Genomic DNA, 26,838 nt, shown 5'->3' with positions numbered 1-26,838 from the left:
TTATGTAAATCACATTGTGTTAAATTATGTACATTTGTTTTTGAAGTCAGTTGCCTTTAAAGCCCCTCTCCTCCAATTTGATTTTGTTAAAATACAGTGCTGAAAAAGAATTCCTCTTTTCTGTGTGTTTTAAACATCTTTATCATCAAGAACAGAGCTCAAGTGAGCTTTCATTGTAGCAACATGCTTCAGTATTCCCTGCAGAGTTTGCCTGTTACTGGCCCCTCACCCACAAATTGAGAAAGTGGTTTAGTGTTTTGCTTTTGTTGTAACAGTTCTTTGTTCTATCTTTGACTCATGTTTTGTCTGCATCTTTTGTCAGTTTTTCTTCATGTAGAGAGGTCATGCATGATTTGTATTAGTTTTTTTTTAAGATTTGTTTATTTATTATGTATACAGTTTTCTGCCTGCATGTATGCATGCAGAACTGGATCTCATTATAGATGGTTGTGAGCCACCATGTAGTTGCTGGGAATTGAACTCAGGACCTCTGGAAGAGCAGCCAGTGCTCTTAACCTCTGAGCCAACTCTCCAGCCCCAGTGTTAGCTGTTTTTAAGCAAGACGTGACAAATGGTGTGACAAAATACATGCTTGCTTGTCTTTTATCTTCTCTGCTATCCTGCTGTATAATGCAGTATTCATAGGTTCCAAAGATTAGGACTTGGAATGTTTGGGGGTCACCATTCAGCCCCACTGCACTCAGGTCCTAAGTTAGATATATGTAGCTTGTGTGCAAAATACATTTGTATTACTTCCCTATCCCCAGAATTTTATCACATCACAGCATCAACACAGACAATCATCAGAATAATTTCATTCAGTTAGTGGTGAGACCTAATGTGTTGTCCATCTCAGTAATTTGTATTTGTGGACCTAGACTCCACAGTTCAGTGGTGAGAGGGTGGCATGAACAACATTCCCATTCATAGAAGACAAAATAGAAGGAACAGTTTAGAATTCGACATAGCAAGTCCCATCAGGGCAAATCCCTTGCCTTTGAGAATCATAAGGACAGATTTTCAAGAAGAAAGGAACATTTCATTAAAAAAATGATTTTATATTGCTGAATTCTGTCAGTTTGCTTTTAAAAAGCAATTTGCTGTTTATGATTCTTTCACCCAGTCACCCTAATCAGTTATGTTCTCTAGCCAAGCTTGTACTTAGTACAAATCCTCTAGACTGGGCCATTTTAACAAATAAAGCATCTTGAATGTTTCTCAAGTTAGCACTTCACACAGTTCTTCTTGTTTATCTTAATGTTCTTTGTCAAGTTTGTTTTGTTTTGCTTGAGAGGGAGACTCACAGTGTAGCCCTGGCAGCCTGGAACCTGCTTGTGTGACTAGCTTGGTCTCATACCTGTAGTAATTCCCTTGCTTCAGCTTCCTGTGTGCTGGCACAAGCCACCATACTCAACAAGTTTGTTTCTTGTTTGCTTCTAAATGTTAAAGATCACCTTGCTGTGCCACATGTGGTGTTGACACCTGTAATCTCAGCACACAAAAGGTAGAAGCAGGCTACGATCATTGTCAGTTTGAGGCTAGCTTGGTCTATATTAGCAGGTTCTGATTTGGTTGGGGTTACTCTGTCACTGTTTCCCTCCTTATCCTACAACTCCAAAAAAGCATTTTAACTGATTTTATTTAATTTTTTATTTTATTGAAAATATATGTTTTTTTAAACATTTTCTGATTATGGTTTCTCTTCCCCCTACTCTTCCCAGTTTCTCCCCATCTCCCCTCTCATTCAGATCCACTCCCTTTGTGTCTCTCCATAGAAAACAAACAGGCGCCTAAGGAATAATAATATAATATGATACAATACAATGATAATTAAAAAGCAAACAAATTGTGTTATGACAAAACAAACAAGAAAAAGAGCCAAAGAAAAAGCATAAGAAACACATATAGATGCAGAGACACAAATGCTCATGGGCTTTTAAAAACCCGAAACTAGAATCTATATTATATACACAAAGGACCTGTAAGATTAGAAACAAAACAAAAACAAAATAAAACCTTCCCTAACTTAACACTATGAAACAACCATCAAAGATGCCTTGAGAGTTCATTTTATGTTCGCTATCTACTGCTGGGCATGGGGCCTACCCTTAAGAGTAGTTTCCGCAGTGAGTCTTCCTCTGAGAAAACTAACTTTTCATTTGCAAATACTTATCAATTAGAGATAACCCCTCATTACAGCTCTAGCATCCCATCTGATGCAGACCACTACAGACCCTGTGAATATTGTCACAGTCTCTGTGTGCTAGCCCTGTTGTGACTAGAAGGCCTTGATTCCTTGGTATCCTTGGATCTTATACTCTTTCTGCCACCCCTTCCACAAAGTTCCCTGAGTCCTGAGAGAAGGAATTTGATGGAGACTTCCCTTTTAGGGCTCAGTATTTTAAGGTTTCTCATTCTCTGCATATTGTCAGGCCGAAGGTCTCTGTATTTCTTCTGATCTGGTGCAGGAAGAAGCTTATCTGATGATTGTTGACAAAGGCAGAGTTCTGAGTATATCAGAATGTCATTAGGAGTCATTTTATTGCTACATTCCTGTAGAAGAACAGTGGTATTTTGTTTTCTCCTGTGTTTCTGGAGTCTATCTAGTCTCAGGTTCTTGGTCACCCAAGCAGCATTAGGTATGGGTTCCATGTCATGGAATTGGCCTTATCTCAAGGTAGATATTGGTTGGTTACTCCCACCAGCTTTGTGCCACTGTTGTACCAGCATATCTTGCAGGCAAGTCACTCCTGTAGATTGAAGGGTTTGTGGCTGGGTATTTACCTTTTTTCCTGGCAGCATGAAGAATGGTACCTTCCAGTACCATGAATAAGGGATGAAGGCTCTAGGTAAATACCAACTTGAGTTCTCTGAGCTCAATGAGTTGTGTAGGTGTTGTCTTCAGCCATAGAGGCTTACTGACAGTTTGCAGAGAGCCACAAGTAGCATTGGCAATAGTCTGGGTTGCTTGGGGGTTCCCATGGGGATCCCTTTGGCCAAGAACTCGATTAGCTGTAACCTATTCTTAGTAATGGAAGCTTCATTTTGGTTTTGAGAGGTGTCTAGCTGGGGCTCTCTCTCCCCCATTATATGGCCATTTCATTTAGATTGCCTTCATGTATGTTTATTTTATAGGATGTGTCTACTGTATTAGGTTTCCATGACCCTTCAAATAGCCCTTAGTTTTAATCCCTCCCCACATTCCCTTCTTTGTCCCCCTCTTTCTGTTTCCCTCCCTGTTTGATCATCCCATTCCAGTCCTTCCTCTTCCTCATCCATCCATAACTATCTTTTTTGTTTATCCTTCCTAGAGAGATCTATCCCCCCACCCCCACCCCCTACTCCCCTGTCCTTTACTCTTGACCTAGCCTCTGTGGTTCTATGGATTGTAGCTTCCTTATCAATGACTTAACAGCTAAGACCCACATGTAAGTGAATACATACCATGTTTCTTTTTCTGGGTCACCTCATTCAGAATGTTTTTTTCTAGTTCCATCCATTTACTTTCGAATTTCATGATTTTATTTTTTTAATGGCTGAGTAATATTCCATTGCGTAAATGGAATATTTCCTTTTGTCCATTTATCCTTTGACATACATCTGGTTTGTTTCCAATTTCTGGTTATTATGAATAGAGCAGCAATGAACATGGTTGAACAAGTGCCTCTAGTAGGATGAAGAATCCTATAAGTATATGCCTGAGATTGGTATGGCTGGAAATTGAGATAAATTGAGTGCCATCTTTCTGAAGAATCATCAAACTGATTTCAATAGTGACTGTACACTCCCACCAGCAATGGGAGTTCCCTATTTCCATATCCGCACTAGCATGAATTGTCTTTTATTTTATTGATCTTGGCCATTCTAATTAATATAATGAAATCCCATAGTTTTGATTTTCATTTCCCTGATGATTAAGGATGTTGAACTTTTTTTTTTTTTTTTTTTTTTTTTCCGAGACAGGGTTTCTCTGTATAGCTTTGGAGCCTATCCTGCCACTCGCTCTGGAGACCAGGCTGGCCTCGAACTCACAGAGATCTGCCTACCTCTGCCTCCTGAGTGCTGGAATTAAAGGTGTGTATCACCAACGCCCAGCAATGCTGAACATTTTTTTAAGTGCTTCAGCCATTTGAGTTTCTTCATTGAGAATTCTGTTTAGATCTCTATTTTTAATGGGATTATGTTTTCTTGATGTCCAGTTTATTGTGTTCTTTATATATTTTGGATATTAGTCCTCTATCAGATGTATAGTTGGTACAGAGTTGGACAGAGTCTGCTGCTCTGTCCAAATGATTTTTCCTAGTTTTGGTTTTAAAAGTTTTAAACTAGGCATGGTAATGCAAGTCTATAATCCTTGCACTTACGCTCAGGAGGTGGAGACAGGAAAAATTAGCACATCAAACTCATTACGACATGGTGACTTTGAGTCCAGGTAGGCTGTGTGAAACCCTAGACTAAAAGCAAACAACAAAAAATGTTTTGTTCCTCAAAAGTAATATATACTTTTAAAATTAAATATGATGTTTTTTTTGTACACAGAACACCTTTTCATATAGTTTGAATCTTCTTATTTGAGTCAGATGAAAGTGCTTTGAAAGTAAAATTTTGATACCTGGAAACCTCCTGTAGCATCCTTATTTCTGAAGCAGTAGTATCCAGTGTCTTCCTAATCTTCTGGAAAGGCTCATCCCTCTGCTCTTAGGACTGCCAAGGAGCTGTATGCTCTCAGCCTGCCACCCCTTGCTTCACTCCCCAATCTTGTATCTGCATTTGGTGCTCTCTTGTAAACCTTTAGAATTTACTGAGGTGGGAAAGTGTTGATGGTAGAGATTAGCTGAGTAGCTAGACATGTATATAAAAAGCACTGGAGACAGTAGGGCCGGAGAATGAGTGAAAACCCTCATCTGTTACAGAATATCTGTAGAGACCCTAAAGTGATTCTTTGTGGTTTATTGGTCCAGAAGGAAATGGTGACTATCAAGGAAAAGCATATTGAAGCAGTACCATGACCTGAGTGAAATTTTGAGATAAACTGTGCTTGGGAAACAGATTGCAACAGAAAGTAACAAATTGTTATTTTGGGGGTAATTAGAATGATAAGTGATTACACTTTTTTTTTAATGTTATATATTACGTATATGTTTAACATTTTGAAAACTTGTTTTCTCTGAATTTTCTATAATGGACAGTTTACTTGTGTATTAAAAATTCGGAGACTTCCCTGTTTTTAAGCCCAAAGAAATTGCTTCAAGGAAGTAATTATTGAGGGGCCTGTGTTGTTAGCTTGAAGTAGACCACGCTGTGATGGATTTTACTATTGCAGCCTCAGATGTTTCAGATCTGTCACTCAGCATATATACAGTTCAGAAAGAAGAGTATTTCTGTTCAACTAAAGACATTTTAGCTTCTAGCGCTGAAGTGTTTGAGCTCACCTTGGGATAGGCGATCCTTCTGAGACTGGTACTTTTCCTGCCAAGTGTAAGAGTTCTGAACATTAAACTGGAAGCACCGAGCATCATCTGATGCTCTGCAGCATAGAGTGATTTATGGGAGTGGGCATAAGATAACTTTTGTTGACTTTCTTTTCAATGTAAGATACTTGTTGCCTTTTCAAATATTTTTCTATATTGACTGATTTATTAAAGTAAGTTTCTCTGCCTTTCACTGAATTTCTCATGCCTTTAAAGAAATACCTGTTTTTATAATACTTGGATGTTTAAAAAGTAATTAAATTTAATCAACAAAAATTGCATGTATTCATGGTTAGTATTTGAAGCTTTTACTTTATGTTTGTTATTTCTCAGGTAAACGCAAAGCACTGAAGTTGAATTTTGCCAATCCACCTGTCAAATCAACAGCACGGTTTACTCTCCATCCTAACACTACAGGAGTCCAGAACCCACACATGTGAGTATTCTCAGGGACTTAGGGCAGAACTTTCCCTCTGCTGCACTTTATGCAAAGCAAGGGGCTGCAGTTTCTGTTTCCTTACAAGAATTTGAAATGTTACTTTTTGAACTTAAATAGAAAGGTATTGATTCTGTAGTCTTAAGTTGATGAACACAGTTTCCTTTTTTAAATGTTTACTTTGGAAAACACTGCCAATGACACAGGCTCATTTATATCTCTCAAATACCTCTTAATAAACTTGGGCTTTCAGTTAAAGTGCAGGTTGTATTTAGGCAAGCAGCTGTTCTCTCACTGTGTCAGTCCCCACTGTTCACTTAGTGGAAACATAGACTCTTTGTTTCTAGAAGATTTGTGCCAAATCAAAATTGGTTCAAGTTAGAATACTGATGTTGGTGTTACCTTTTGTTAGTTAATATTTTAAAAAGATAGAAATGATAGTGTATCTTACTGAAAATACTGGGAACACGTTAGTTGATTTCAACTAATAACATCAGAAATAATACTTTATGAAAACCTTCAGTTTACTGATGTGGTGTATTAAATAGTGTATTAAATAGCATGACAGCAAGAGGATTTACATTAATCTATTTGCATTTTCATCTAGTCCTAATTTGAGACAGAGAGCAGGTGGTGAAAGTTATAGTTAAAAAGCTGGCAATAGAATACCTTATGTTTTAAAAATAGTTTATTAATGTCTGGATTCAGGCTTTATTGGACTTAAGATATATCTAGTCTTCTCAAAGAGGCACAGTTACTGGTTCTCTTCTGAAGTTAGGCATACCTTGTGTTTGCAATAACAAGTGAGTGCAGTGTCCTTTATCAGGGGTGACTGAAATACTTTATTTTTGCAATAGTAATGTATGTCTACAAGTGAGGACTCTGGTTTCACCAGTAACCTTAGAATGAAGGATAGCTTATCTCTCTGGGAAAGTATCTACTCATGGTTAAGTTTCTCTTAAATGCTTAGGTAGAGTCCTAGTCTTTTTCTTTTGAAACACCAGGCAGGGCTTATATTGAGCAAGGAAACCCAGTTCCTAACCAGTCAAAGCTCCAGCAGTGCTCCTTTCACACTTTCTCCTATTTAGTGAAAACAAGTCCAAAATGCACCTCTAAACATAGTTCACTTTATTATTGTGGTTACCAGCTAGTCACATGCTTGACGTTTAAGCTAGGAGAGTGTAAGACGTACGTGCTCCCCCTACTTCTCTTTCCTTTCTTTCCCCTTTCCATTTTGAGTCCTTAGAGGATAAAGAAATCATCTCATTAGGAAGTACCAGGCTTTAATTACCATTGATTAAAACTATATTTCTAGCATGTGAGAAATTAGTCATATAATAGAGACCCTTCTACATATAACAGCTGTTAATTTTTTCTTTCTTTCTTTCTTTTTTTAATCTTTCAGCTCCTAAAATGAAAAATTAAGTTGTCTGCTGACATAGGTATTGGGAACTGAACCTGGGTCCTCTCCAAGAGCTGTGTATGCTCTTAACCACTGAGCCACCTCTCCCGTCCCAAAAAATTAAGTTGTATAAAACAAAAAGTATAAAGGAAAATAGATTAAAGGAAAAATTTATGACCCATTTATATTATTTCTGTCAGATTTGCATTATGCCAGACACAGTGTCTTCCTCATGCCCCAGGACTATTTGCATCAGGTTTGTGCTGAAATCATATTTGGCATGTAAACTTGAGAAAAAGTAGATATTCAATTGTTAAGTTCTATGACTTTATTGTCCTGAACAAAATTGTTTAAAGTGTGCATAGGACAGCTGTTGCTACAACACAGTACAGTTACTCAACAAGAAAAAAAAAATTAAAAGTTAACTTAGAAATAGGGCTAAAGAGACGGCTCAGCTGATAAGAGCACAAGTAGCTCTTTCAGAGGAATCAGACTTAATTCCCACCATCCACATGGTGTTTTACAAAAAAGGTGATTGTCCCTGGAATCTGACACCCTCTTCTGGCTTTTGTGGTACTGGGTACACAAGTATACATGCAGGTGAAGCGCGCGCGCGCGCGCGCGCGCACACACACACACACACACACACACACACACACACACACACACACACACACACACACACATTCAAGTTCCCCCCCACCCCAAACCTCTGTACACTACACATTTAGATTAACCTGAAAATAAATGACTGTTGATATGTTTGGGGCTTAAGCATTGGGAGCTACAATTTAAATCCAGGGCCTTTTGTTGAGACCAAGGCCTCATTTACCTTTGTTTGACATATTAGAACAAAGATTCCATTCTAAAGTGCTATGTTAATCACAGGACTCTGAATTCTATAACACACTTCCTCAGTGGCACTTCACCGAAAAGTGCACTTACTGTTGGGAAAATTGTAGAAACTTTGATCTTTTTGAGACAGGGTCTCTGTAGTTCAGACTGACCTAACTCATAGCATCCCTCCTGCTTCAGTTTTCTAAGTGCTGAGATTATAGGTGTGGGTCAGTATACTTGGCAAACTCTTGTCTTTAACCTTTTCTATCCATATGAGCAGTAGGTGGAAATTAAGTCTGGTTTCTATTCAGCACTATCACTGTCTCTGGCTTGACTGTGGTGTGCAGTCCAAGCCTGACATAGAATACCAATGTTCGGGGGCTGGAGAGATGGCTCAGTGGTTAAGAGCACTGACTGCTCTTTTAGAGGACCTAGGTTCAATTCTCAGCACCCACATGGCAGCTCACAACTGTTTGTAATTCTAATTCCAGGGGACCTGACAACCATGGCAAAGCACCAATGCATATAAAATAAAATTTTAAAAAAGAATACCCATGTTCATTATTTCATTTGATGAATTGAGGGAAAGAGTGGGAAAGGTGAAGAGTTTGGTGGGAGGGCAGAGAGAATGAAGTTCTGTGGAAGTGCTTTCTTCACTTTGTGTACAAAGTTGACAGGCTGAAAGACAAGGAGATTTTTTTAGGTGGACAGAGGTGGGAGAGGGCTCTGCCTGCATTCCCCAAGCAGCACCAGGACACCTCTGATCTCTGCCTAGTCTGTCTCTGCCCCGCTTTCCCCCTTTTAATAGGCAGAGAGTAGATTATGTTGTAGAGGGAAGGTTTATACACGAGGCTGCTTGCTGCACTTTGGAATTCAAACTAGGCAAAAAGGTAAGATTATCTATGTTATAGACTTTTACTGTATTTCTTCCCTGTACTTGTGCCTTTGGTACAGCCACTCTGGAGTAAACAGCCTAATGTCACTACTGAAGCAAAGAGGGGTCATGTTTGCTTGGCATCATTAAGGCTCTGTGACTTTCTATGTCCTGTGGGTTTAAATAGGTTCTGGGATTGACCCTATTCTGCATCCTCACTGATGCTTCTTGTATTTGATCTTCTATAGTGAAAACCAACCAACCTTCCTTCCTTCCTTCTGTCTGTCTGTTCTCTTGAATCCTCTGTTGTAGGTAGTTCTTCATTTCGGTTATTTTCTGCTTTGCTGATTCAGTTACTGCTTACTCTATTGCTTTGATTTTCCTACTGTTGTTACTATTTCTTCTTTTTTTGTAACAAGCTTTGCTTTTATTTTAATAGATAAAAATAGGAAATTAGAATGATTTTTACTTTTTTTTTCTCAAACTTTTTTAAAATTTGAATTAGAAACAAGATTGTTTTACATGACAATCCCAGTTCCCTTCTCCCTCCCGTCCTCCCCTACCACTGCCCCCCCAACTAAAACCCTACCTATCACATATCCTTTCTGCTCCCCCTGGATGGTGAGACCTTCCATAGGGTGTCATCAGAGTCTATCGTATCCTTTGGGATAGGGCCTAGACCCACCCAGAGTGCAGAGGTAAGCTGCTTCGGCCCCTGCCTTGGGCCCAACTTCCGCCCACCCATTCTGGGAAATCCCGCCCTGGGGTCTGCAGGCAGACTGAATTAGTCCTTGAGGACCCAGGGACCCTGACTCTGCTGAGATCGATGGGCTATTCCAGCCCCTACAGAGTGCAGAGGAAAGGGTCAAGACAACTTCTAAGTAAGTTGTTTTCCCATTTGTATGACCTATTTTTACATTTTTTTTTTTTTTTTAGCAAAATGTAACACAGGAATACTTAATTGCAGGTGTTTTCCTTCATAGTCATCTAATAAAAACACCTAATAAAACAATAATGTACTTTTATATTAGCTTCCATAGTTAAATAATACCAATTAGTTTTATTATCCTGTAGAAACAAAGTGATATATGCTTAAAAATAATTACTATCCACTTACAAAGTAGTTATTATTTGTGATTCAGGACAACTAATATTTGTTGAGCACCTCCTATTTTCTAGGTCCCCAGACCCTTTTTTTTTTTTTTTTTTTGGAGTATAGAACACTCAGAACCATCCTTTTAGAGGATTTTTTTTCATTTAAAAACAACAACAACAACAAAAACAAAACCCAAAACCCCCCAAAACAAACTAACGGTGAGATCAATAGGACCATGCTCAATTCACAGGCAGTAATACGTTCTGTTGACAGTTTTCAGGGAATGTGCCACCCCTTCCTCACATGTGTGATATATCCAAAGCCTTTAGTTTTAAATTTTTTTCTCTTATATTCAATATGGATACAAGTGGTATTTTTATGTATTTCATTATCAGTTTTCTTTGGATAAAGTCTTAACTACTTAATTATAATTTCTTCCCTATAAGCTTTACTAAAATATACATAGGAGGGAATGTATAATATTGTTACACTGTTATTTTAGATGTAAAAACATAGAAACACACTTCAAAAAAGTCACACCTATTAGAGATAGATGCAAAACTATGATTTCTAAAATATATTTAAGATTAAACTTTTTGGCTTATAAATACAGTTTTACAAATACAGGATGACCAGGTACTTAGATAACTGTATTACAATGGTGAGCTATTTATACACACATATAAAATGCTTCGATATATACATATTCTCTTTCAAGGCTAAAACATCTTTCCTGACAGCTGAGTTCAACTGAGAATACTAATCATGATATTTTCCTTTACATTAAAGGTATGAAACTAAAGGCAAAGGGTTGCAGAACACAAAGGATATTGAGGATAATTGAATAGTTAATATTAAATTCTAGACAACTATTATTACATAAATTATATATCGTCTTATAGAAAATCTTTTCTGAGCAAAGTATCGTCATAGAAAGGGAAGGAACTACAAAGAAACAGACTGTTACTGATTAGTAAGTGCCTTTTTTTAAAGATTAGGAACTGAGTCTCCTCTCTTGCTCCCAATACTGGTGACTGACCTCTAAAACCTTGCATAAGCCAGCAAGTTCTCTATCACTAAGGTACATTCCTAGCCCTTAGAGCGTCAAGATACTGGTTTGTTCAGGTCATATGCCAGTGGCAGAACCAGGACTGATGCAGTCTGAGCAGTCTGACTGTATCTTTTTTTTTTTTTTTTTTTTTATAAATAAATCTTGCTGTTTTAGCTATAATAGGAAAATTATCAAGTAATAAAACTTTTTTTTTTCAACCAAACACCTCTTCTGTTTCCTCTATAATAATGAGCATTATAAGATCAGGATGTTGTTTGTAACATTAGGACATTTAATAGCTTCATTAAGAACTTTACAGGACAAAGTTCACTTTACATATGATTTAACTGGAAAAAGCTTATACAAAAATCATAGCTTTTAAAACTTATATCACAGTGACATTGTATGTTGTGAAACAGTTCCCTATTATCTTGACATTTTCTTCAAATAGCCAGTTCCCCTGCCATAGTTGGCTTATAAAAGCTTCCAAAGCCTTCAATCTTGCTAGAGATGGGTTTTGTATCTTTGAATGCAGATTGGAGACTTGCCAAAGATGTTCCTTGTTTATGTTTTGTCTGCAGTATAAATGTTCAGTTTGTAAAACTTCTGCATTGTGGTCTACATCCTTATTTAAGGAGTCTAAGTCAGTGTCTTCCATTTCCATGGCATACTTTGGGTCTGATAAGACAGAGTTAACTGCAACTTTTAAATTTTCTGTGGGTATAAAAATGGCAATAGCAGATTTGTTGTTTGTGTTTAATTCTTAACTGTGCTAAAGGGAATGAATTTTCCTGACCTGATACAGTTTCCACATAATTATTTATAAAGTATGAATTAGTAAGATGATTGATTGGTAATGATATCTTCTGAATTTGAAGTTGTCAGAGTGACAGTTGCAGAGTTTGGGTTCTCAGAAGATGCACAAAATCCAGCTACACCTAAATCTTGATTTACTGATATTTCCCAAGTATTTTGTTTAAGAGTTAAAATGTTACTTTGTATATTCTGCTATTAAAGCTGGTAGGTTCACTAGAGCAGTTGAATCAAATAGGTAACTAACTGTACATGTTCAGGTAGTACACCTGTGTCGCCTGTATTTTCATTGCTTCATTTGATGCAAATGATTCTTTGGACTCAGCTTTCAGACATACTTTTTTCTCATCTCCCAGTTTTCTGTTTTTTTGTTTTTTCGGGTTTTTTCTTTTTTTTTCCTTTCTTTTTTTTTTTTTTTTTTTTTTTGTATCTTTTCCCTGACAGTTTTCAGGCAAACAAAATACTGTTAGAATTGCAGTTTGCTTTAAATAAAGAATACCCTATCTGATGTCAACAGTCAGGAGTAAAATGATCACTACATGGGAACTGATATTTATGGAGACTCCAAGAGTCTCATTTCATATTCTCTAACCACTTTTCTTTTCTTTTCTTTTTTCTTTTTCTTTTTTTTTTTTTTTTTTTTTCGAGACAGGGTTTCTCTGTGGCTTTGGAGGCTGTCCTGGAACTAGCTCTTGTAGACCAGGCTGGTCTCGAACTCACAGAGATCCGCCTGCCTCTGCCTCCCAAGTACTGGGATTAAAGGCGTGCACCACCACCGCCCAGCTACAAGCCACTTTTCAAGTAGAAGAAATGAAAAACTCAGCCTTCAGTCTTTATTATTACTGTGGTTCTTGCAATATATTGCTGAACAGTAGGCTTGATGATCCAGCTGCCAAGGGTGCAGGCAGCTGCTGTTTCTTCTCCAGTGCTATCTCATTTCCTAGTTTCTTCTACATTTTGAGCTTGATTCTCGAAAACATCTGTTTACTAATGTTAGAAGAGCAAAGGGAAAATACTGCATGTCATTAGAGGGGGTTTTGAAATTAAACCTTTTGATTGAAGGAATTATGTGCTCCCATTGAAAGCTGACCTCTGAACACTTTTCTTTTTGTGATGGAAGAGAGTTTAAGAGAGAGCTATAAGAACGATCTTAAAATCAGTATATAGCCCAGACTGACTTGGAACTCCTGCCTCAGCTACCTAAGTGTATGGATTCTGGGTATATACCATGAATCCTGGCCCTACATGTTTCTTAAATCAACCCCCCCCAATGGGCATGAGTTAAACTCAATCTGAGAAATTATGAAAGTTCTAAAGAGTCAGAAAAAGAAGCCTAAGGATATTGTTATTAAGTATCTCACTGCCTAAGCAAGGCACAAAGTCCATTTAGAAGATTAATGAGTAACATTGAAGAGCTAGGAAAGAGTGGATTCAAGTGTTAAATTAGAAGAAAGGAGATAATAAAATAGCAGAACTCTAGGAGACCTTAAATAGATGAATAGTAAAGAATATTCAACCATTTCAAAAGGTGTTTCTAAAAGGCTACTAAGTAAATAAGTAAGATACTGTATACCTATTTGCTGTGTGGCAGCTAGGAGTCTCGAGAACCAAGAGTCCAGCATGGGTTTTATAGCCAGACTCTGTCTCAAAACAAGGAAACAGCAGCAGAAATGCCTAGGACATGAGAGAAAAGGGGGGGGGGTGGAGAGGGAGAGAGAGAGATCCAGTGACACATGGAGTCAGCTTGTAGATCTACCACTTGGGAGGACAAGATGCTCCTTCCCAACAAAGAGATCAAAAACCTCCAAGCTACCATTGTAAAAATTGAAAGAGGGGCTATCACTACAGAAATACAGTAATTTATCTCAAGAAATTTAGCAAGTTGAGCTATTTTTTGACATAAATTACCAAAGCTGGCTCAAGAAGAAATCAATCGTTTGCTAAAAAGTTGAATTTATACTTTAAACATTCTCACAAAGGAAATGTGGGACCTTGCTGGTTTTCCTCTACTTGATGGCAAATAAAATGAGGTGTGAGACTCAGTATAGTGTCTGTTAGTGATCCTGCCTAATGTTTGTGAGGCCCTGGGGGAAACAAACAACAGCAAAAAATAAATAAAAATAAAAGGAGAAATCATATTAAGTTTACAGGACTTTTTAGACAACAGGATAAGGAACATTTCTTAGCTAATGCTTTGGAATTAACATAACACTGATAGAAACCAGAGAAGAACATTACTAAGCAAAGGAGGCCATGGAACTCACACAGATCCTCAGAAACAGAAAGTTGGATTCATCTTGATTGGATATGTGAAAATTATTCTTATAATTCACTGTATTAATAAACCAAGGGAGAAAAACATGGGCATTTCAATAGATGGAAAAAATATTTGACAACATTAATTATCAAAAACATTTCATTAAACTAAGAGGTGTAGGTCCTCATTGGTGGCATCTGAGGAAATGTACTTACTATGTTATACTTAAAGATAAAGACTCAGTGCTGTATGTCTATGATCTCTGAATAGAAAGACTTACAGACTGGATTGCAAACTAATCTTTTTTCAGACAGATGTTGTGATTGCACATGTATAAAATCTTAGTCTACCAAAATTACTAAAATTATCAAGTGACTTTAGCAAGGGGTCAGGGTAATGAAATCAATTCTTTCCATAACCATCTTTTAGTATACATAAACACTTGGAAGGTAAAATTTTAGAATGATTATAGTAGCCTTAAAAGTATAAAGTATTTATAGATACAGTTAAAGAAAATACATTAAGAATTCTCCAACACATTGATTACTGAGAGAAATGAAAGACTCGAATATATGGCAGGTTGTCTTATTCTGGGAAAGCCATATATGTAGCTCAGTGATGGAGTGCTTGCCTAGCATGTGCCAAGCCCCTCACCCCCACAGCCATGCACAATGATGCACACAAGCATGCACAAAAATATGTATCCCTATATTGAAAAGTACAGTATTACTAAGCTGTCTGTTCTTATCACTTTCATTCATTAACTCAGAAATAACAACTTTAATAACACACATACACAGCCATTTTGATTATGTAACTTATGTGGAACTATAAAGGTTGTAGAATAGTGTAAAATACTTTTATAAAAAGTAATGAAGGTAAAAGATGTAAATTACTTGATTTCAAGGTTTAGTATGAAGGCACAATAACTAAAGCTTTGTTGAAGAATGGTATTACGGTTAGACAAATACATTAATGAGATGGATGGAATAGAAAGTTCAACACATGAGCACATATGTATAGTCTGTTTTGTTTTGTCTAAGATGCCTGTACAGTTCTAGGTAAAGGATAGACTTTATGATAAGGGAGCACACTGGTGTGACATCTGTAACAGAATGAACCACAATTCCTTATTCACACTATATGCTTGAGATACAGCATTGTTCTAAAGAGTAGAGCAGAAATTCCATTCAATTTATAAAGGAAAACATCCTAACATATTTATTTGGTACAGGCAAAGACTTAACAGACACACAGAGGAACATACTTAGTAGTGTAAATTGCCACCAAAGATAAATTGAACTTCGCTGAAGATAATGTTTCTGCTTACCAGAAGTTTCTTAGGAAAGTATATGGGCCCGTTATGCAATGAGAAAATACTCTGCATTTACCTGACAAAGGACTTTCAGATAGATAATGAACTGCTCAGAACAAATGATCCCGTTTAAAAATTAATTTTAGGCTTATGTGGACATTTCACAAAGAAACTTAGGAATAGGTAATAAATGCATTTTAATATATTGTTGAGGGAATGAAAAGGGTTCAATTATTATAGGAAACTCCTTGATAGTTTCTTATGAATTAAAACATGACCTAGCCTTGTTGTCATTGCCCAGGGTGAAAATGTTTTATGAAAATTTGCATTTGAACGTTCATAGTAACTGTTCATTGTGGTTCCCAAAACAAGAAAGAATACAAACGTCTAGTAATGGGGGGATGAATGGATAAATTGTGTCTTACTAAAATGCAATAAAAATTACTGATCCACATGATTATATGTGAATACAGAAGAGCTAAGACAAAGCCAGGCACAAAGGAGAGTACACACTGTTTGGTTCATCTGTCTGAAATTTCAGTAGACAAGGCTGAAGTCAATGGTAGTGGTTGAGATCAGAACAGTCCTTGTCTTGGGAGATTGACAAGAATGGCCCAAGGAACCACCTAGGGTGACAGGCTTTCTGTCTTGTTAAATCTTGCAATACCTAAGTGTGTATGAATTTGCCAAAGCTTAATGTACTGCATGGTTATAATCTGGACATTTCACTATATGTAAATGATATTGTATTTAAATAAACAGAGTAGTAACAATAAAGTTATATGGATAAATAGTTTATTCCTACTTAACAGTAAAAGTGGTTTTCTGTCTGTTTTCTCAAAGAACACATGCATTTTAGCAGTTGTGATATTTGATGATAAATAGATGAATGTGGGTGTTGGTTGGATTCACTTCTTATACTAGTAGAGAAGTATGTGACAAATGTCATTTCTGCTCATTCAATTTCCCTTGCTAGGATGGTGAAAGAAACCTAGAATGATTCATTTATTTAGCAGTGCTAGTGATTTCATCTAGGGCCTTAAAAACTGCTTTTAAGGTTTCTGCCATTGGGCAGACCCAACTATAGAAAGATTTGCTTGTGTAAAATCTGTTTAGTTTATATGTATATATGTAAGTATGCTTGAGTAAGTTTATGTATGCCATGTGTGTGCTGGTGCCTGTGGAGGCCAGAAGAGGTGTTGGATCCCTTAGAACTAGAGTTGCAGGTGATTACTATCTGATATAGGTATTGGAGCTGAACACAGGTCCTCTGCAAGAGCATTAAGAACACTTAGCCACTGAACCATCTCTCTAGCCTGACTAAAAATTTTTATCAAGTTGTTGTCAAGAATTATTTGGTACTCAGTCTACTCTGGAGCATTTGTTGTATCATACCACTCAGGGTATGCCTGAGTGGTTGGTTGCCTTTAGATAACATTGGTGACTTGTCTATATCGTGCTTTCAAAAGAATGTTTTTGAGTCAGATATGGTGTCTTGCACCTATAGTCCCAGCTATTAAGAAAACCAAAGTGGGAGTTCTCTTGTTGTGCCCAAGAGAAAGGCCAGCCTAGATAGCATAGTGAGGCCCTGTCTCAATAAACAAACAAAATCACATTCTTTTAATATAGTTAAGTATAATCATTTAGAGTGAACATATCATCTTTAAAAAATTAATACATGCTTCAAGTCAGAGTATTCCATTTGGCCAGATATAGTGGTATATACCTTCAAAGAATCCCAGCACTTGGGAGGCAGAGGCAGGTGGATCTCTGAGTTCAGGGCCAGCCTGGTCTACATAATGAGTGGACAGCCAGAACTACATAGTGAGACCCTGTCTCAGTGAACAACAAAAATCAATTCATTGATAAAGAAAATTATAAAATAGTAAGCTTTGTGCTATTACTACTTCTTTTCCAAAACAACCCTACTAAAATAAGCATATATATGTTTTTACGGAAAAACTTAGTAGATATCAAAATATACCATTGACTTTTCATTGTAATAAGGTATGTGACAGCAATAACAAGAGGGAGGATTAATTTTGACTTGTGCTTTCAGAGGATTTCGCTTATCATGGCAATAGTGGTATGTGTTGAGAATAACTGTGTGAGCCAGGAGTGTTATATAACCTGGTCACATCTATCAACTTGACAAGAAGTAGGTGCTAAATTGGAGCTTTAAGAGAAGCTGAGAGTCGTCAGGATATTGGTAATAAAGTTGCCTAGTCAGAAGATAGGACTTTAATTTGGTGAGAAATAGGCCAAACCCCAAAGAAATGTGATAAAGGCTTAAGGAACATGCAGAGAATAAGATGCTTGAGAGGTAGAAGGCAAACTGGTGGTGTGTGATGTCATTAGAAGCCCAGCATTTTTGAAGGAAGCAGTTGGGAAGGGACAAATTAGCAGTGTGTAATGTCAAGAGAATCTTTAGTGGAATTCTTCTGCACACTTTTAAGTGCTGTGGTGGGGGTAGGGGTTGGAAGCATAACCTGTTAGCTTCACCTTCCTCTATATGAAGCACATAGCCCAGGGAAACAACTGTAGTGGTAAGCTTTGAGTATAGCTGGTAGAGGGCCAGCTCAGATACACCGGCTGTAGCAGCAATATATGAACATGAATGTTTGGCTCATCATCTTTACCATCACTCTTTTTCCTTGATGAGGAAATATTTGTCTTTCCATCTTAAATCAGTATTGGCCCAACTACTGCAGATTTCTCTAGTTTGTCCCTTCCCATCCTTCCAAGAGATAGGGTCTTATTACTTAGCCCAGACTGGCTGAGGGCTTCCAACCTCCGACTGCAGCTTCCTGAATGCTGGGGTTATAGGTGCACTTGGGGTTATAGGTGCCTGCATTGCACCCAGCTTCTTACTCCTTTGTGACTAAGAACATGAGAGTGTGAGTGCTTCTAATTGGATTGTTTGAGCAAATTTTTTGGTGACTTTTTTTTCAGATTTTCCTTTTGCTGCTTCTTAGATCTAGGGAAAGACACTCATTTTGTTAGTAGTGCCAGAAAGCAGGCAGTTTCCATGGTAACCGACAGGCTGAGTTTACTGTGGAAATTTCCGGAATTAACAGAGCTGCATTGCAGAAGGATGCATAGAGCCCTATTCATCTAGAGAGCTTCACAGCGTATGCAGGGAGGAGCAGTTGCTGTGGATCAGGATATGTGCATGTTTATTTTCTTGTCTAAGGAAGATTGGCAGTTTGAGTGTGTGTGCATGTCTGTGTGCATGTGCATGTGCCTGTGTGTGTGTGTTGAGAGTAAAATAATTTTGTACATCCTGGCTTGGGAACCTGGAGCTTGCTTAAAGACAAAAAGGAAAGAGTGGTTTGGGAAGGAGGATCTGCGTGGTACCTTGGGGAGAGAATTAGGTAAGTGCATCTCTTGGAGGAGTGGTGAGGAGCCGGGGGAAGCACACTTCGCTTCAATAGACAGGGAGAGGCTCTTGGGGAAGGTGGGCCTAGACAGAAGGTGGGTTTTGCTTTTTAAAGGAAAAACATCAGCTCGTTTGAGAAATCAGGTGCCTATTTTGAGCAAGGTAATTAGTATCACCTGCTGATAGACAGCAGCTAAGAGAGGCATCCCACACACTAGTAAGGAGATCTGTTGCTGCCTTAATGCACTTAACTAAATGAGAAGGAAAATGTTAGCAAATCTCTAATCCTGTTGATATGGGGGCAAGATTTTTAAGAAAAAAAAACAAATATATTTTGAGATTAAATTCTGGAAATAAATTTGTAGGACCTGAGTAGATAATTGGGGTTTCTTATGGTATAACATTAAAAATTTAAAAGAGAAGGGGATCTAGAAAAATAAACAGTGGTTTAGGTGCTTAAATGATAACCAGGCAGCATTCAAGTCATGTTGATCTTGTAAGTGAAATTTAACTGGAAATTTAACACAGCCACAATGATGTGGTAGCTTGTTTATGGCAAAGGTTGTATTGCATTGGTTGTATTGTGAAGCCTGAAGTAATGTTTGAAACTCATAACACATTCTTATGTCTGTTATAACTAATTTTGACAGACGTTTACCTTAAAGCAGTAGCAATTTAGTCTCTCACAGTACTAGAGGCCAGAAATGGAAAATTAAGGTGTTGTCAGGGCTGCGCTTCTCTCTAGAGAAGGCTCCCTCCCTCTCTTCCTCCTTTTGGTAGTTACAAGCTTTTCTGGCCTTATCTCAGAGGAGCTATAATCTCTGCCTTTATTTTACCACCTTCCATGTTTTTCTCTGTCTCCTTTAAGGAGCGTCATCATGTTTGAAATGTCTGAAAAATCATGCATGTGTATGAATAGCAAGATTCTGGGGTGGTTTGTTTGTTTATTTGTCTGCTTTATTTTAAGACAGGGTCTTACCACATAACTCGGGCTTGCCTTGAACTTGTTATGTAGACCAGATTGTCCTCAAACCCCATATGTCTCCTATCTGCCTAGTACTGAGATTAAAGGCATATGTTACCACACCCAGGGCTTCTACTATTTTGGACCTATCTGAATTAAGGTGATCTCTTTCTGAGATTTTAAATAAGGTTTTTAAAGCTAAGATTACATTCTGAGGTTCTGGATAGACATGTATTTGGTGAGTACAGGGTATTATTGAAGAACTGGGTTTTGTTTTCTTAAACCACATTCTGTGTTAAGGCTAGTCAGTTCCTGGCCAGTTTCCTTTGGACAGACACCTGTAAAGAATTCACTCTGCAGGAGACTTGAACTATTGGGAAAGATACTGGACTCACTCTTCAAGTATGGGACCATCTAAACCATAGAGCATGGCCATCCGGTACGAACAGCAGTGGAGAGGAGAGGAGCACTAGGATGCTCAAGAGGAGAGTACCAGAACTCACAGGGGACTTAGGAAGACAGTGCCAGAATCTTCATATGTCCTCTTCTCATCTCTTCATGTCTTTCCTCAGCTCTCAGCTCTCAGACTCCAAACAGTAACAAAATTTGGAGTTTTAATGAAAAATGATTGGAACCAAAGCAAGAATCTGAGTTATGAGGGATGAGACTCATGTCTATGCCACTGAAAACAAACTGATTCAGAAGAAGCACCAAGTAAGCAAATGGTAGATGGTGGTGTCGAAGGAACACACCAGTGCACGAGCTTTTGCTAGGATGTCTGTACTGTGGGAGTGTTTAAATAACCAGCTGAGGTTGGGAGGTCTACAATGCTTCTTTCTTCCTATATGGGCACATTTGTGTGCCATGGTCAGGATAATTGGTATTTGCCCTTGTTGTCCCTGGAAATCTCAATCACTATGTTTGGGTGCATGTTTGAAAAAGGATGAATATGTGTGGTAAAGAATCAAACTATGGGTTCCAGTACAGATGCTGCTCTAGAGAGAAAACCTTCTTGCACTTTAATTTGATGGGTTAATGCCTATGGCTTTATCCAAACACTTTAAAATGAGACCCTCGATAGAGACACTATGGAGATGGCCATAAGATTTAAGCAAAAATGATTAGCAATAGACCCAAATTAAAATTTACTACAAGTAGGAAGTACTAAACGACCACCCCATACTTTTTGATAATGTTTCTGGGATTATAGATTAAGTGTCTGCTAAGGACTAGTATGTTCTGATTCCATTCATAGATACAGTGGAGAAATATGAAGCACAGTCCAGAATTTCCAGGGAGAGTTTCCAGAGAGAAAAGACCAAGTGATGTCTTTTCTAGTTGAATTCTTTAGTCTATAAATATGCTCATATTGGATGCCAAGTTGAGATGTTAGGAGGCCATGGGAATATATATTTTTTCACTTTATCAAAACATTTGTGATATGGTTGAATTATATGCTTAAGCCTAAATAGTTTTCTAGAAATATAAAAATTCTCATGAATGCAATAATAGCTTTATTTACTGGAATTGTGAGTATATGGTAAGAAATGTCCTAAGAAAATAGAATGAAGTCAGGTATATGGTATAGTCTGGATTAGATTAAGCTGCTTTATCACAGATCCCAGCTGTGCTGAACTCTGCTTCTCCTGGGACAGGTCTTGCTGTATGTCCTAGGCTGGGCTGGAATCTGTGATCCTCCTGCCTTAGCCCCCTGGGTGCTGACTTAGAGGTGTGTACCAGTGCACCTATGTTGACATAAGTTTTAATCCTCTTTTAGACTAAAAGGGGAATTGTAGGGGAAGCTGTAGCCACGCCTTCTTAGGGGCTGGCTACAGGAGTACCTGGGCAGGCTTGTGGTCAGAGTGAGTAGGGGTCTGCGTTTCGGTTTCGGTTTCTCTTTGCTCTTGCTGTACAGACTACCACTGGCTGGCTGGTTCGCTCTGTAAGTAAGGCTTTTCCCTATTAAATACCCTTATATTTCTACCTGACTCCGTGTTGGTAATTTCCTACTATACACCTACTTCTCATGCTGACCTCTTATTGGCAGCTGTGCTCATTATGATGCTACCAAAATTTTTTTATCCAGGTTTTCTCCTCATGCAGAGACTGCCTGTGGAAGGGTGGCCCCCTCTGCCCTGTCTTGGGTCCCCTTTTAGCCCTTTTCCAGACAAAAAGTTATTTTCTTCAGGGGGGGGACATGGATGCGGGCACACCTTATCTGGGAAATGGGGTCATCATGCGTAAAGCATTGTGGGTGGCAGTAGAAAATTTTAATGGCAGTAATTTATGGTTGTTTTACCAGGATTTATGCTTTCCAATCCTGTACTGTCACTTCAGAGTTTATAGGTAAAGAGCAAGGAGACTAAAAGTGGGAGAATTAGCACTGGAGCAGTGGATTTTCTCGCTACTACACTAGGCCCTGGATGTCTCCCCACCTTCTCATTCCTCACAGGCACTGGTATGGAATAGGGGAAGGTCTACTACCATCTATGCCCGATGTCCAGTGTCTTCAAAATTGTTTTGTGAGTTCTGTCTTTTCTGCTGTGAGGCTCAGTCTTCTCTCCATGGGAATGGGAATCTTGGTGCTACACTGACACAGATAGGATTTGTAGGAGTAGATAGAAAACATTTTGATGGCTTTTAGAAAGATTATCTCTCAGTAACATTTCTCAGGACTCAAATAGTTTCTCCCCCCTCCCCCAGCAATGACTAGTTTTCTTCATAATGTAAAAAAAATGAATTTGTAGGGGTTGGAGAGTTGACTCCATGGTTAATGACACTTGATGCTCTTGCAGAGAATCTGGGTTCAGTTTCCACCACCCACATGGTAGTTCATAACTGTCCATAACTCTAGTTTTAAGGAATCTGACACCCTTGTCTGGCCTCTGTGGACACTAGGCATGTACACAGTACACATACATACATGCAGACAAAGCATTCATATAAAAAATAATACAAAAATTTTAAAGAAATGTAATTTATAAAAATGAGACTGAAAAATTAAAATGTGAGACTGGGTTTGGATGAATGAGCAGCAACATTACTGAACAGGATGTCAGATGAGGAAGAGTGATTCTTAGGAACCTGGAAACACAGTGGTAGAGTGAGATCATGTTACTGTGTTGCATGCATACACTTATGTAGCAGACACCAAGAATTAGAGGGAAATAATTGATTTCAAAACATAAATAACTGAATTTTTACATATGTAAATTCTTGAGCTCAATGAGAAGGTCAACAAGTCATTGAAATATTTATGATGGACAGGATTTATGGTTCTAGATAAGAACTTGGTAGGCGACATAGCAATGACAAAACAGACAGTTGGACTAGCAAGTCTCAGTGGTGCTCTTTCAGGTAGTTAACAGAACAAGAAATGCTCATTAATCAACAAGCACAGGATTGTTCCAAGTGCAACAGTGACACAGTGAAGTGCAATTGGAAAGAGTCTCAAGCCAGCACTGGTGGTATTTGCCTAAAATCCCAATACTTGTGGGGCTGAAGCAGGAGTTAGAGACAGACTCAGTCTATATAGACCCTGTCCCAAAAAAGAAGGGGGATAGTTACTTAATCATAGTATTATTTCAAATTAAAATGCAAGGCAAAGTGTGCTCTTGACTGGTGGGTATTGTTGGTTCTGCCAGGGCCATGCAAGCATGCTGTGCAGCCCCGACCAAAATGAGGTGTCTATTTATTTAGTGACTGCCATGTTAAAATATTGTAGTGGAATTTGTAAACTAGTTTTTGTTATTTATGCATATTGTATAGAAAAGTACAAGCAGAAAGTGTGTTCTTCCTGAACTGTGAGCAAGGTTTTCCTTCTCTCTGTCTCTGCAGCCTTGGGAGGGTGCAGAGATAGACAGAAGTGGCTCAGAAACTTGTCCTGCCTCTGAGTTTGCAAAGCAGGCACCACTACTGTATTAACAGAGGGCAGGTATGAAGTTTCCAGTGCAGCTAGAGCCACTTGTCACTTCTTGGTTGTGTCACTGTATTTAAAACAAAACAAGCAATGTGGAGTCTGCCCATCTACATAGGAAACATGAGATCTACCCACCTATATAGAAACCCCTGGGCAGCTTTATCAGACACATGGTATGGAAATATAGCTTTTTGCTTGGCAGCGGTGGTGGTGTATGTCTTTAATCCCAGCACGTTGGAGGCAGAAGCAGGTGGATTTCTATGAGTTAAAGGCCAGTCTTAAACTGGTCTACAGAGTGTTCCTGAACAGCTGAGGCTACCCAGAGAAACCATGTCTCAAAAAACAAATTCAGGGTTTGGTCCGATAAATGTTCTGTAACATAATGTCACAGTTCTTTGTTTTTTTAAATCTGTGGGCTTTGAGAAATTAAAGATTCTGTGTGAGTCAGTGCAAAGATGACAGCTATCTTAGACACAGTGTTAAAAAGTAAATGGAGAAGTTGGTTGTATCTGTCCAAAAGCTAAATAATCAGAAAAGACTTCAATAAAAATTTGTAGAATCAAAAGGAACAGTTTGCAGATTTTCATGAGACAAGGTAAGTCTGTGATTTCAGATTTTAATCTCTGTGCATTTATACACAGAGGCATGTATTGAATGCATTCGAACCCGATGTCAAATGTCCTACTTATAATCTTGTATGCTCTCCAACCTTTATGAAGTATGTTAGTTTTTCTCTATGTGAGTGTGTATGTATTTTCTTTAGGAACCAAGAATTATTAGATTTAAGGCTTAGGTCTCTAAGAAACCAAAGATACTTGAGTTGAGGATTCCTTTCAAGGTAGAGCTTTTGGCTAGAATTCCTGTGCATTTGAATATATTTGGGGTTATTGTCTCCAGTCACTATATTGTGAGTGAATCTTATTGCTGACCTATCTCTTGTGCCAGATACTAGTGATGTGGAAATCTCCCTTGAGAATCACTGGGAGATAAAATAACATTAGGGACTTTATTAGTTCAGAGTAAATTTGTGTGCATACAAACATAAACTGCAGAGACAATAGCATAAGTCTCATAGTTTGCTTTTCCCTTTCCATATATTCATTTAGAGATAGGCTAGGGCTCATGTAGTGTTGTCATAGGTGAAATCTAGAGTGCTTATGTGGTCACCCTGTCATTCTCAAGATACTTTTTCCATTCTCAAGAACCTTGTAGGGGCCTCGATCAACAAGGAGGAGGAGAAGGAGTTGCATCAATTCCTTTTAAAGTGCAGTGTTCCTATTTACCACTTCTAACTGCAAGGGCTGTTGGTACCTAGATTGGCCTGCTTAAAAACTAAAACCAAACCATTGACTGTGTGGCTTAAATAGCAGAAACCATTCCTCACAGCTGTGGAGGGTAAAGAGTCCAAGATCAAGTTACTAGCAAGATGGTTCCATTCTGTGGTTTCTTCCCAAGGCTTCCCAGGTGGCACCACCTCATTGGATGCTCATGGGACCTCTTTTCTTCATGCATGTGGGAATGAAGCAATCTGTCTAGTGACTTCTCTTACAAGAATACCAGTCTTGTTGAAATAGGCCCCACCTTACTAACCTTCTTTAACCTTGGTTATCTTTGTAGACCCTGTCTTCAATACAATCATACCAGGGATTCTTTGGTCTATGAGTTTTGAGTGGGAAGATAATTTAGTTCATAAGTGGTTAGTTAGGACATACAGTATTACCACCTCATGTAGAAAGGATGGAGAGGAGAATGGGTGCTGGGAAGCATGGTGGTTGCATCTGCCACATACTCTGGCTGAATTTCCCAGCTTGGTAGTAACGGAGCTTGCAGTTGGGATATTATGGATTATTCACTGAAGGCAGCTTAGGGTGATTTGTAGAAAGCTGTAAAGAGAGCATGAAGGCTGTTGGGGAGATATTTTTTGATAAAACATGTTACTTTTTTTTTTTTTTTTCTCAAGACAGGGGTTATCTTAGAGAGGTAACTTTTTTCCTCTTTAAGAGTACAGTCATAAGAGTATGAACTTAACATATTTTCTGTATTTTTTAAACCATTATCAGCAGTGTGTGTGTGTGTGTGTGTGTGTGTGTGTGTGTGTGTGTGTGTGTGCATGTTCATGTGTGTTTGTGTGTACATGCACACCTGCCATGACATGCTTTTTAAGATGAGAGCACAGCCTGTGGGGGAGTAGGTTTCCCGCTTCCTGTGTGCAATCTAGGGGTTGAACCAGGGTAATTGGGCTTGGCAGCAAGTGTCTTTACCCAGTAAGACTTAATGCTGGCCCTCTTGCCAAGTTTCCCAATTCATGTGTTCTCTCTTGTTTATAGGATTTCTTTCCTAGGCCCCTGTCTTAGTACTCTCCTATTATTGTGAGGAAACACCACGACCAAGGTAATTTATAAAGTAAAGCATTTAACTGGTGACTTGTTTACAGTTTCAGAGGGTCATGATCATCATGGTGAAGAGCATAGAGGCAGGCAGACAGGGTGCTGAAGCAGTAGCCAAGAGCTTACTTACATCCTGATTCATAGGCAGGAGGCAGAAAGATTGGGCATGGTTTGGGCTTTTGAAACCTCACTGGTAGTGACACCTCCTCCAGTAAGGCCACACTTATTTCAATGAGGCCACATGCCCTAATCCTTCTCAAAAAAGTATCAGCAACTGGAAGTCAAACATGCAAATATATGAGCCTATGGAGGCTATTTTCATTCAAACTACCATGGCCCCTAAAGTAGTTTAGGGCAGATGTTGACTAACAACTAGAGTTCACGGTTGAGTTCAGGCCAAGTTTCCTAGCTACTGCCATACTTATTACTCTTTAGAAGCCATTAAATTGTGCTTTTGAAGTGGAGGGTTTAGTTTTCCTGGAAAGGTTGTTGGCCCAGTTATGAGTGAAGGTTGGAGGAACATGGTGTGGTGATGTCATAACCATGGAATGTTCTCTGTGATTCTGTAGTGTGTTCAAAAAGTTGTATATATGGTGGCTTACTCAATTTGGGGCATTTTATTAGCTCAGTAAGTTAT

At 38.4% G+C, this 26,838-nt stretch overlaps 2 protein-coding genes across 3 annotated transcripts in view; one reads left to right on the top strand and one right to left on the bottom strand.

Annotated features, from left to right (window-relative positions):
* Map2k4 (mitogen-activated protein kinase kinase 4) overlaps positions 1–26,838 on the top strand; it is a 97,552-nt gene that overhangs the window by 26,309 nt on the left and 44,405 nt on the right. For both annotated transcript variants that reach the window (XM_027427141.2, XM_027427142.2), the window contains one exon: positions 5,805–5,907. In XM_027427141.2, the coding sequence (XP_027282942.1) occupies positions 5,805–5,907 (103 nt within the window). The remainder of the gene's footprint in view (positions 1–5,804; positions 5,908–26,838) is intronic.
* Thap5 (THAP domain containing 5) lies at positions 11,553–12,568 on the bottom strand. The gene is given in 5 exon segments (XM_035447573.1): positions 11,553–11,931; positions 11,933–12,025; positions 12,027–12,172; positions 12,391–12,496; positions 12,498–12,568. Coding segments are annotated over 5 exon segments (789 nt in total). The 5' UTR covers positions 12,563–12,568.

This window comes from Cricetulus griseus, chromosome 7 (assembly GCF_003668045.3).
Source record: "Cricetulus griseus strain 17A/GY chromosome 7, alternate assembly CriGri-PICRH-1.0, whole genome shotgun sequence".
Lineage (NCBI taxonomy): Eukaryota > Metazoa > Chordata > Mammalia > Rodentia > Cricetidae > Cricetulus > Cricetulus griseus.
This window is presented reverse-complemented; position numbering and strand designations above follow the sequence as displayed.